This window comes from Cervus elaphus, chromosome 12, assembly GCF_910594005.1.
Source record: "Cervus elaphus chromosome 12, mCerEla1.1, whole genome shotgun sequence".
NCBI classification, from domain to species: domain Eukaryota; kingdom Metazoa; phylum Chordata; class Mammalia; order Artiodactyla; family Cervidae; genus Cervus; species Cervus elaphus.
The window spans coordinates 77,989,823-78,001,998 of NC_057826.1; the positions used below are offsets into that span (position 1 = coordinate 77,989,823).

At 47.5% G+C, this 12,176-nt stretch overlaps 1 long non-coding RNA gene and 2 gene segments (V, D, J or C); all 3 read left to right on the forward strand.

The window, feature by feature from the left end:
• LOC122704603 overlaps nt 1–12,176 on the forward strand; it is a 331,762-nt gene that overhangs the window by 83,827 nt on the left and 235,759 nt on the right.
• Nucleotides 1–12,176, forward strand: part of LOC122704602 — a 180,795-nt gene that overhangs the window by 18,957 nt on the left and 149,662 nt on the right. Inside the window, 1 exon segment of the C gene segment in view lies at nt 3,445–3,450. Within this exon segment, the coding sequence occupies nt 3,445–3,450 (6 nt within the window).
• Nucleotides 8,212–11,042, forward strand: LOC122704660. Its single transcript, XR_006343904.1, has 4 exons — nt 8,212–8,469; nt 8,874–8,935; nt 9,928–10,077; nt 10,487–11,042. It is a non-coding gene; the product is annotated as an uncharacterized LOC122704660 (long non-coding RNA).

Genomic DNA, 12,176 nt, shown 5'->3' on the forward strand with positions numbered 1-12,176 from the left:
CCACTGTCCTTTCCTTAAGCAAGAGGGAGAAAGAGACGAAGACCAGACTGGCGAGCAGCAAACTTGGGTTCTGATCATGACCCGCCGAGCTAATGATGAGATCTCAACACCTCTGGTCTCAGTTTCCCACACATGAAACAGGGGGTTGGACCAAAAGACTTAAGTTTGCCCAGCTCTAACATCCTCTGAGCCTGGGAGAAGTTCCCTCCTGGCAGGCTCCTGGAGACACTCAGAAGTGTTTGTTTTAGGAAACCCAGGGATCTCAGCACTGAAAGAGAACATAGCTCCTCCATGTACCATTTCAGACAATCTGCAAGCATTTGGGGTCTTTAACATAATTAGTTGGCCCCTGAGCTCTTTTAACTTTAATATTTACACTAGGACAATTGGAAAGTACTCATTAGTGTTTGAGCCAAAGCAATTCTAGTCTCTTTATTCATTCCAATGAGCTTCTTCTCCATTAGCAAGAGAGGTAAAGGCCCAGAGGTTATCTGCCTAGCCAAAGTGGTTCTCATGTGGAAATAAATTTGAAAAGCATTAATGTAGACACTGTGAGAAATTTGTTCTTACAGCTAATGTCCAGAGGGCAAGGTCCAAATAAATAACTTCCGACAAGCCCTGCCCTGGCTCAGCCCAGAGATGCCCACAGCTCCCAGAGGCGCCCAGTCAACTCATTCTCCAAATACCAGAAAAAGAGAATGAGGAGTGATGGGAGGAGAGCTGGGGTGAACAACAGCAGCAAAGATCTCTCTCAAATTCTACCTCCTCAAAAGTTCGTATCAGGACCTCCCTGACTGTCCAGTGGTTACAGCTTCACCTTCCAACGTAGAGGGTGTAGGTTTGATCCCTGATTGGGAAGCTAAAATCCCAAATGCCTTGCAGCCCAAAAAATCAGAAAGTAAAACAAAGCAATATTGTAACCAATTCAATAAAGGTTTTAAAAACAGTCCACATCAAAAAAAAAAAAAAATCTTCGAAAAGTCCAAGTCTCCCTTAAGACTGCACTTTCTTAGCTACTTTCTCTCTAATTGTGATGAGTGTCCCCAAAAGGAACACCCCACCTCTCATGCAAGCTTGTGATATTTTCCAGTTCATTCCCAGTAAAGTTTGTCAAGGTTCCACATAGAATTCACCCAGGCTGGTGTGAGCTCTCACCTCCCTGCATCCGCTGTGATCTTAAGGAGGGCTGGGGGCACGCTGAGCTGCTGAGCTTGACATAAGTGCTGTCACCAGAAGGGACATCTTCATGTATTGGGGGGAGGGAGGTTTCAACTCTCCTGAACGCTCTATCTGAGGCCTCAAGCACCTTCTGAAATATATGCCAGGGAACAAGCTGGTAAAGTCCAGCAAAGGTTTCTGAGGGTTCATTCATTCTTACACAGAAGGAAATTCTGCTGTGTGCTCTGAGCTCGCCGCCGAGCTGTCCCCAGAGTCCGCAGTGGAGTGCTCACCAGCACCCTGAGATGAGGCGGATGTTGCTCCTCTGAAATCCCAGGAAACAGCCAGACAGACAGCACAGCATGGCTGGTCCACTTTGACATTTTCGCTAACATCAAAAACTGAGCATGAGTTGCATTTGCAATTTTCCAGAATTCCTCATTTTAGGTCAAGACTGGTCTTACCTATAGATTAGTCACTTACATGGTAGGATTTGACACACAGAAAATTTCTCCACTAAAAGGATAATATCCCCACCAACCTTCTGTGATTCTGCAATCTATCCATTAGTCACCCTCTGGAGTTCAGCTACTGACAGTGCAGGTTAAAATACAAATTTGTCACTTGGAGAAAAAGCATATGAAGGCATCCCCAACTATTAATACCCCAGCACTGCTGGAATGCCAGACTAAGACATGTGTGTTAAAATCAACATACCAATAAATGAAGATGGACTTTATGTCATGTATGTTTAATTTATGAAAATGGTAGCACTATTTTTGGATCAATAAACGCATGACAGATCCTTGATATTCTATTAATGAAAACTAGTCTGAGGCTATAGTTTAACCTTTGAGATTAGTGTCAGGAGAGAGGGTTATCTCCCCTGCTGCCCTTGTTAGAAGCAGCGCATTGGCACAGATTCCACATGGATCAGATTCAGTTTGTAATTCAGTATAAGCGGTGTGTGAGGTAGAGAGAGCAGAGAGCTCTGGCTTTGACTCTGTCTCTGTTACAAGATGCATGACCTTGCTAAAACCATGGTAAGTAATGTAAGCCTCAGTTTCCTCTGCATAAAATTGAGATATGGAAAAGAAAGCTTTCTGTAAAATTCTGATTCAGTGGTTCTCTATTAAACAATCTTTCTCTTTCTGCCACTCACACTCACAAGGAGAAGAAGAGGCTGATGGTGCTGGCCCAGTACCCTCAACAGACCTGCACCTGAGCCACTGCGAGCCCTGAATCTGGGGCAGGCACGTCATTCTGTGTCTAATTGCTGCTTGCCAGTCTGCAGGTGCTTGTTCACAGTGCCAATGATGTGATTGCTTTCTGGATAGAAAGGAATAAATCTCTGATGCTTTTGCACTGGTCATTATGTCTGTCTGCTTTGTGTAGAAGAACCATCTTGTTGATTCAGACTGGACGTTTCGAGAAGGCAGAGTTACTTTCCATTCAATTGCCTAAAGATGGTGCCTAATAGAGAACCACACTCAAATGGATGGGGGCTAAATCATCAATATCATGATTGCAATGCCATGGTATTAAAGGAGAATTCTCACAAAAGAGACATGTCCCTCTCTCACTGAATCACTAACTCCCATGTCCTATAAAAACAAAACCAAACTGCAGACATCACCACAAGGGACCCTGAGCACAGGGGACTGGTGACTAAATGCCACTTGTTAGTCGGGATGATACCAGTGGCCCTTGCAACCAGGAATTTCCAATCCTGTGATTGTGGGGAAATTTCCGGCTCCAAAGGACCCTGTGATTGTAGGGATTCCTACAACAGCAAGAACCAGCTCTGAGAAGCCCACTCGAGACTGGCCTGGAACAAGTGGGACCACCCAGCCCATGGGGGAAAGTAAGGGAAAGAAGGGCCTGGTAGGGGTCCCTCTGCGGTGGATTTGTCTCACTCAGGTCCATCCTGGCAGAGTCAAGGGCAGCCGTAGGTCTGGGTATCTGGTTCTCCCCCCATCCTCCTCCTCCAGAGTTTGGTGGTCCCTAGGACAGAGACCAGGTAAGGAATGACTGTGATACTGGCTGGTTCTGACCTCAGGAAACTCACAGGGACAGCTGGCTTCTAAGGACTGGAATAGTGACCCTGTTATTCCTGCACTCCATCCTGCCCAGGGTGCAGCCCCAGGCCCCGGGTCCCAGCACCTATGGAATGTGAAGCTGATGACAGCTGGTGGAGGTCCTGGGGTCTTGGGAGCAGGGCTCTAGGGCCAGGGGACAGCAGAGGCATCATCCACCTCCAAACAGTTCCTCAGCTGTTCAGAAAAGACAGAGGTGGGTAGAGGGGGAGGAAGGCTCAGCCCACCCTTTCCTCTTCTGTGTGTGGTTATTTATTTAACCTCTGGGGGCCTCCTTGCCTATAAAATGGGACTATGATGCATGCCTCAGCAAACTGTGAAATCCAAGTGAGTGGGCTCTCAAGTAGATGCTCGTTGACCACGAAGTTCCCTTCCCATTGGCTGATCTGCGAGATTGGGGTTCAACTCACTGAATCCCAGAGAAAGTATGATGGGGACGATGGAAGGAGGGTGTTGTGGTTCCCACAGGTGCACATCAGGCTTCAGAGGACATGACACCTCACGATTGCATAAAGCTCAGCCAAACTTTCTTGTCTGTGACAGTTTCAGAAATGAAAAGAGGAGCCAAGGTACAGAGACTCTGATCTTTATCTCCACTGTTAAGTTCCAAGACCAGGAGCTGATGGAGTTAGGAGGGTTGTTTTTGCAGACAGTGTGGATAACACCAAGGTCACCTGGCCAAGAGCAGCTGGGTCCAGGTCTCAGTACCTACGGAAACATATACATTACCTGGCACCTACCTCTTCCTAGAAACCTCTATCTCCAGAATATAAAACCCCAACCAACAGAACTGGCGAAGAAATGAGGTCCAGAAGGTATCTCCTGCAACCCTTTATTTCATGTGGTTTATTGAGAGAAAAGCAGAGACGACACCAAAAGAAATAAAGAGAAGGTGATGAGTTAAAGTGATCAAAGCGTTGTGCGTTTACTTACAACTCAACTAAACAAATTCTAGTTCCTACACAAATATTCTGAGGACTAAATGAGCAATACAATACTTTTTTGAGCTCTTTATGATCAAATGCTTTGCCGTTAGAAGTTATATTCCTGGGGAGTTGATATCAGAGATGCTTGTTCCTTGTCAGTAAACTTAAGACGCCAAAGCTGTGTACGTTTAAATCACACAAAACATTCCCCCAAGCTGTCTAGTCTCTTGACAGCCCCCTTTCACTGAGCTCCATGGTCATGGAATATAAATATTTTTATCTTATCAGCACAGGCTTTTGAAAATTTGACATAATAGGATTTCTTCCTCACAAGACATATCAAACATCATTGCAAACTAAGTCTGTTTTACTTTTAATCAAGACTGAATCAAAGGGTCTTTTCTTCAATCTTTTAGACTTTCTATTTCCACTTGATCTCTCTGACCATCCTGCCAACCGGAAGCCCTGAGAACCGGTCCAGTCATTCCAAGATGCAGCATCTCTCTCTGAAGTGTTCTTGGCGGAAAGGTGCCAGGACCATGTGGACAGACAAAGCAATTAAAAATTAACAGATACTTAACAAGTGAAGGGACTGAAATGGAGACAAAAGTGACAGTGATGCTATTAATAGTTTGTTCTATGAAGCTCTAGTGCAATGTCAAGCTAGTGTGAACGTTTAGCCATTTTTGTGGTTTTCTATCTTGATCCCCAGTGCTAGAACAGTATGTTTCTTGAATGAGTAAATGAATGACACATTAATTCATGAATGAACAGTAATATTGAGAAAGGGAAGAAATCTATTATAGTCAATAAATGGGCCCTGGAAGACACCCCCTTTGTCTCCTGACCCAGGGAGCATAGCCCACAGTTGAAGCAGAGTCCTTAGGCCATGGGCCCCGGGGGTGGCCACACACCTTAGAAGGCATTTCAGCATCAACAGCAATTCCTTGGGCAGCTTGAATCATTTACTTCCATAATACACTACTCAGCTGTTGTGATCTCTGGGGATGCTCTCTTATAATCTCTGCTTCCTGTGTCAGCTGTTCTTCTCATTTGGAGAATTAACCCACATTGTCTCGACCGTCAGGCTCATCCTGACTTCCTTCTCTAGATAACAAGATCCTCAAAGGTTGAGACTGTGTTGTATGCTGCGTTTTGTGTCTAGTTCACTGTATATTCCACAGCTGAGTACACAGAGAACAACGACTCAATGAATGAAATTGATGAACACGTACCAAGGCTTGAAGAGAAGGACATGAGCTGCTGGGTTCGATGACAAAAGCCACATCACTCCTTGTGCTTCAGGCCCAGCCCAGAGGCGCAGAGGCGCGCCTCCCTCCGGTGTGGGAGCCCACAGCGGTACACAGGCACCCGCAGCCCCATCCCAAACCCCGCAGCCACGGCGCTGTCTGCTCTTCTTTCGCGGCTCTCGTTCATTTTAAGGACAAGCTGGCTTGTGTTGCATTGGGTCTTCCATCCTGGGGAGTGTTTCACAGCTTTGCACACATCCCCAGACCCCAGGCTAATGAATAAGGGTTGAAAATACACTCAGATGTCATCATGGGCAACAGAACAGATGTCAAACACCGTCTGCAGGTCCTGACTTGAGGCAGCGGAACCCCAGGCTGGAGCGAGCTTCCACTTACAAGGACTCTGTATGGAAATAGGTGGGCGGTTGGCTGAAGAGACCAACGGAATCTCCCTTCTGCTCTGTGCCTTCTCCGGTCCCACCTCTGGGGATTCTTGAAGATATGGTGGGAAATGTCAGCATCAGATGCAGGACTCTATCTGTCTCCAGGTCACAGGATTCACCTGGGATTTTGGCAAGACATGCCAGGTCTCCACGGTTTACTTTTAGAGTCTGGAAGGTGGATAGATTTGTAAGAAAGTGGACAGACAATCTCTCTCCAGAAGAGAAAGGGCCCTCTCGGGCTCCAAGATGCAGTCCCAGCGTGGCTCAGGCAGGTGTCAAGAGGTAAGTTCTGACCCTCCGTTGCAACAAGGACTCTGAGGAAAGCCATGACTCTGTGTTTTCTGGAACTGTCTTCCTCCTGCTTCCCGGGGGCTGAGACTTCAGCCCTGTTAGGGAAAGGACAGTGCAGAGGAGGAAACTGGCCACGAGATGGCAGCAGAGGGTAAGAAAAGGGAGTTGCAAGCATCACAGGGAGAGGCTTGCTGCCCCTCCATTTTGCTTTACATCTTTAATGAGATATGTGAAGAAAATGAGTCCCTTACATGCCACACACAGATGCTACAACATATGGAGAGATGCCGCACAGCAATATTTCTCTGGTTATTAAACAGGAGGCACCTAACCAGTCATTCACTGCATCATCATGCCGAGCTGTCCTTTGTGTCCTGGGTACTGCTGTTGACAAGGTAATAACAGGAGAAAGCCGTTGAGAAGACTGATGTGCAGACCCGGGCCTCTGGGCTTGCAGCTTCGCCAAGCCCGGATGCTGGCTGGGTTGCCAGGAAGCAGGAGCTGCCCAGCCCAGCGCGGCCACCTTGCCAAGGGGCACAAGCCATGTGGCTTCTGCTGCGACTCAGCCCAGGCAGGGCCCGAACTGCTCTCTGGTCTCCCTGGCAGCCCCCGAGGGCTCATTTGTTAAGAACCCGATTCCCACCAGACAGCTCTGGAGGCTGACCTTCCAACCACAAACCCCAAGTGGGAACGGGAGCTCTAGACATTTTAAAGAACAAGACATGCTTGCTTTTCTGGCAGCACTGAAGGCATACAGGGTAATGAAAATGCATTCAGGGACTTCCGTGGTGGTCCAGACGCAAAGCCTCCGCACTCCCAGTGCAAGGGGCCCAGGTTCAATCCCTGGTCAGGGAACTAGATCCCACATGCCACAGCTAAGACCCGGAGCAGCCAAACAAGTTTTAAAAAAGAAAAACGCATTCAACTGCACAGCGATGGGGAATCCATTTCCCATGTCTCCCCAAGTAAAGGTTGGGAATCTGGTCCTGGTAACCAGGAATGTTTTCCCTTGGCGGGCATGTCTCACATATTCTCCTGGGAGACTGCTACCAGGGCTGGGGGCAGGCAGGTATTGCTGTATTTTTTTACTATATGCCAACGCCATACCCACTCCCATGCCCTGTGTCCAACCACCCCCACTGATCATTCCACACTAATTTCCCCACTCTCCCAAACCCAGGGGTTCTTGGAAGCTTCAGTGGTGACTGAGGAACTGAGAACAGGTGAGTCAGCCAGGCAAGCAGCCCACTCCAGAGCCCAGAAAGAGACTTGTCATCCACCCCAAAGTCCAAGCTCCTAGGACTTCTCAGAGTCACTCACGAAACCCATCAACAATCCTGAAATGAAGGTAAATAATACAGTCATTTTTCATACAGAGAAACTGAGATGCACAGCTGAGGTATGGCTTTGGCTCTCCTAGTTCCCATCCCTTTTCTATAGGTCTGAGCCTCTGAAGCTGACTCCCAGTGGGAATGTAACAGCAAGGCTCACACCGCTGCAATTCCCCTCCATCTTTCAGAAAGAGATTCTATGTGCTAGAAATCCTCACAGGTCTGTGTGACCTTCCACAAGTCACTTAACCTCTCTGTGCCTCAATTTGCTCATCTGTAATTTGAAGGGCTAGCACTGGATGGGGACTAGGGCCTCTTCCGGCTCTGGGATCCTGGGGCTTCAATTTCTCCAGTCTCCGCCAGCCATCTCCAACAATAGCCAGACTCCACAGGAGGGAGCAGAATTTCCTCCTCCGGCTGATAAGAAATGTGGTCATGGCTGGAGTCTTGTCGACCTCCTTTGTCCTCAGAACGAAGGAGCCCGGGAGGTTTCAGATGTTATTGACACTAACAGCAGCGGGGCCTGGAGGCGACCGCACTCCTAGAGAAGGACCACACAGAGTCGTCCCCGTGGGCGGTGCAGATCCAGAGTCAAGACCCCAGGATGTTTTAATAACTATTTCTCAGTGGAAAAAAAAAAAAAAGACTCGTTTTATTCTGCACAAGGGTCTAGGGACAAATCCAAGTCTCCCAGGAGGAAACTCCTCTCGCCTATAATGGGGGATTGGCTCGGCTCAGCTGCACTGACAAAGGCTGAATACAGCATGCAGCAGTGCGGGCGGCTCCCTGTAGTTCCATGTGAACATGACTCACAGCGGTTATGAATATCAAACCTCCTTTGATGTGTTCCCGGACATGAGGAGCAGCCACAGGGGGGGAGGAGGTGGACCCTGGATGCCGGCTCTGCGGGGCAGTATGCGGAGGGCCTGGACACATCCGGCAGCATCCTGAAGCTCCAGGAGAACTTGGAGCGGGTAATTACCCTAGGACTCCCTGGGACAGCAGCGCTCCCTTCCATCCATCTCTCTCCCTCTCTCTCCCTCTCCTTTTCTTCCTGTCTCCAGCTACAAAAGAATGAGACCCTCCAGGAATTATGACCTGTTTTTATACCTTCACCCTTTCCGGGGGGGATAACAATTCACTTCCCTGAATAAAACCGGTTTTATTGAGCACAGAATGAAGGCACCCCCTCACTCAGCATCTGTGCCAATTGCTTTAAAGCCATAGTCCTGGCCCCAGTCAGCCAAGCAGAAGGATTTTCCTCCGTTATGGCCCTTTCTAGACACAGCCTTTCCAGTACTGCATGGTGCCTTGTTCTCCTAGTAGGCTCCCAGTGATGACTGAACACTAAGCTTCCCAATCTCTCTTGTTTTGGTAGCTCCTGAGACTGGGTCAGTTATGACCATCCACAGCAGGAGACCGAGCCCTGCCAACCACAAGGTGAGCACCCAGACTGGATCAAGAAGAGAGGATCAGCCACCTCGTGTCTGTTTCAGCTGAAAGCTTTTTCACATGTGGACAGTTCTCCCATTTCTAGACAGGGTTCAAGAACAGGTTTGGTTCCTGGAAATTTGGACAAAGACTTTACAGTTATAGAAGGAGGCGGCAAAGGGTAAACAGGAAGGGAATCTGTTCATCTCCATGCCTGCATGCTTTTGGTTTTCTGAAATGAGGCTGATTTATTTTGCAGCTAAGTTGGACTTTGACTGAAAAATTCTCATGTGCCCAGAGATCTCATGCATATATACACATGTAAATAATAAAATAACTACTCTTTACTGAGCACTGACCTTGTGCCATGCACAATGCCCAGGGCTGCACAGACACCAGCTCTCCAAATCTTCACAGACGCTCTGCCTGGGAGCAGGGAGTGGGGAGCAGGTATTAGTATCCTTGGTTTACAGATGAGTAGCCCAAGCCTCTGAAAGGCTAGGAATTCTTCCCAAGATTGAAAACTTAAAGTAAAAGGGCTTGGGTTCCAAAGCATCGTCTCTTAACCACTGTGCTATGGCGCAATATGCTTATCACCAAGGGCCCTGCATTATGAAGGAGGGCAGGGAAGGCACAGTTCTTGATTTCAGAAAGCTTCCATTTAACGACATGGCAGCGCATACAGCGCTACACATATGCACAGAGTTACTGTGACTCATGTTGTCTTCTAAGAGCCCTGTAGCTAAAATATTCATGTTCCATCTTCATTATCTTGCTTTCAGATTTCTGCCCTGGATTCACAGATTGAACCTTGTTCCTGCAGTAAAGACTAGAGTCTTCTACAGTAGGGCTGTGGATGCTTGGATTTTAGAGGCAACAGTGTGAGCAAATCAACCACCAAGATGCGTTATGCTACAGTTACTCAGCTCCTGAGCTGTAACTGTCTGGTATTGCTTTTTCCATTTGATCAGGAAGTTTCTCTAACCCATTTCTCCCTTCAGGGGAGTAGGGGAAGACAGCAACAAGGGCAGGGGCAGGGAAGATTTCAGGCTTGAAGATTCAGAAAGCCAAGTCATAGATCAACTAGAAGAAATGAAGCAGGGGGAGATTCAGGGTACAGTGAAATTCCATTGCTTTCATGACCTTGAAAGGTAAGCGATGATATATCTAGAGGACACCGTGTGCTAAGATGTGCTAACATAAAAGGAAGGGAAGCTTGCACTAGCTGTAGACTTTGCCAAGCACACACTGCCAAGGCTGCCAAGACTACTTCAGCCTTGACTCTTAGATCCATGATCTGGGACATGGGACAGTGCTCTACTGTGCTGGACATCTTCCAGTGACATTGACCCAATAGAGGGCTGGGAGGAAGATTTCTTGCTTCTAGGAGAGAGAAATTTCCCTCCAAAGTAGAGTTACTGAACTGCCCATATGTAGGATGTGGGGAGACTGAGAATACTTGAGTCCCAGGAGACATGCTGAAGACAGATGTGTCTTCCTACGGGCTAGATCCCTTTGTAAATCTAATGTTTGGAGAATTTGCCTCTGATTTCATTTCAGGAGATTTGTGCTTGTTCCTGACTGCCCATCAACCTGAAAAATAACAATTCTTGATCAAAGCCTTCTGAGAACCTACACCAAAGAGGATTGAGAGGACTGGGGTTGCATCTCTGGGCAATCACTGCCCCTCCAGTATCACTGCACTTTCTACACACCAAGGCAGCCTGGTCATCGTGTCCCCCAAAATTCAAATCAGAAGACTGACATGGTTTTGATTCTAGTTCTCTCTACAAATACAACTCCAGGTGCCTGGTCATTAATCAATCTTAATTCTCGCTTTAATTTCTCAACTGTGGCTTCCAATTCCTGCTTTCCCAACCTCATCCAAAGGAGTCATTCCTCGTCCCCTGATGAATGGGCAGGCACCTCAGAAACTCGCTCTAGGAATCCGTGGTTCCCACATGCCTACATTTGACCACTGGAGGGCAGTGCTGGACCAGCCAAATCTCTAGGTGCGCTGCTCCATCTTCGTCCCCACCTGGGCCGTCATTGTAGGATATAGCCTCTGGTTGGAAGCCAAAAACCAAGGACCACTGGAGCACCCTGAGAGCACAGCGCGGTCAAGCCTATTACAGCAGCTCCTCCAAACCTGGGTCATAGAAATAAAAGGCAGTTCACCAGAAAGTAGATTTGGCTCCAATCCCCTGGGAAAGACTGAGACGACAATTTGTCTCATCGTGTCATTAATCAGGAACCATCTGTCTCTCTGAATGGGGATGCAGAGTCCTACCTATCTCTACCCACTCAGGTGTAAGCTCCTTGAGGGTAATGTCTTAATAAGCTCTATATTCCTGGCAGTAAACACAGTGTTTGACAATAAATGTTTGTTCAATGAATGGGTAGAAGAAGCATGCATACATATATACGCATAAATTGGGATTGGCCATTTTCAGATTTGTTCCTGTTTTCCAGCTCTTATAACACCTAAACTTTAAGCCATCAATTAGTTGCTGTGCATTTTTAGTCCTGAAGACAGCCAAGGATAATTAGGTTATTAATTAAAGCAGTGGTTGTCATTGTACAAACGCTATTTCAAACACCACTTCAAGAGTTTCAGATCTCTTACTTTCAGAAGTCCTTCGTTATATCACCCATGTGTCCTCAGATCTCATCAGCCTGTGGATTACAAAATACTGACATCGTTTCATGAATATTCAGTTTATAACTAGCAGGCTCTATCATGGTAATGTGGAGCATCCATTCTGTCCCCAGGGGACTTATGGTCATTTCATCCCACCATGGGTCCCCATGGGGCTCCACAACTTCACTGAACCAGAACTTTCCTTCAGGCCCCCTTGTGTCATCCCACAAGACCCTTCTCCAGGCTGCTGTCCCCTCTGCCTACTGCCAATGGATTCCACCTGGCGGTGGACACAGCCTGCTCTCTTAATCATTCAAAGCACAGCTAAATGCTAGCGGAGAGAAAGAAATGCACATTTTAAGACCCCAAACCCAACCTCTTCCTGTCTCCCTGCAGACTTCCACATAGCAGGGACCAGTCAGTGCCCCCAGTAAAAATCTGCAGGCCTCCCACATCCTCATGTGCAGAGTCCAAAACCAGCTCTTTTGCTGCCCTGGGATGACTGACAGTGAGACAAACTACTCCTTCCAGGGAAGCTCTTCACCAACCCTCCACCATCTCAGGTAGAGGCTGGTCTTCATGGCCCAAAAAGGCAAAATCGGTGTTATT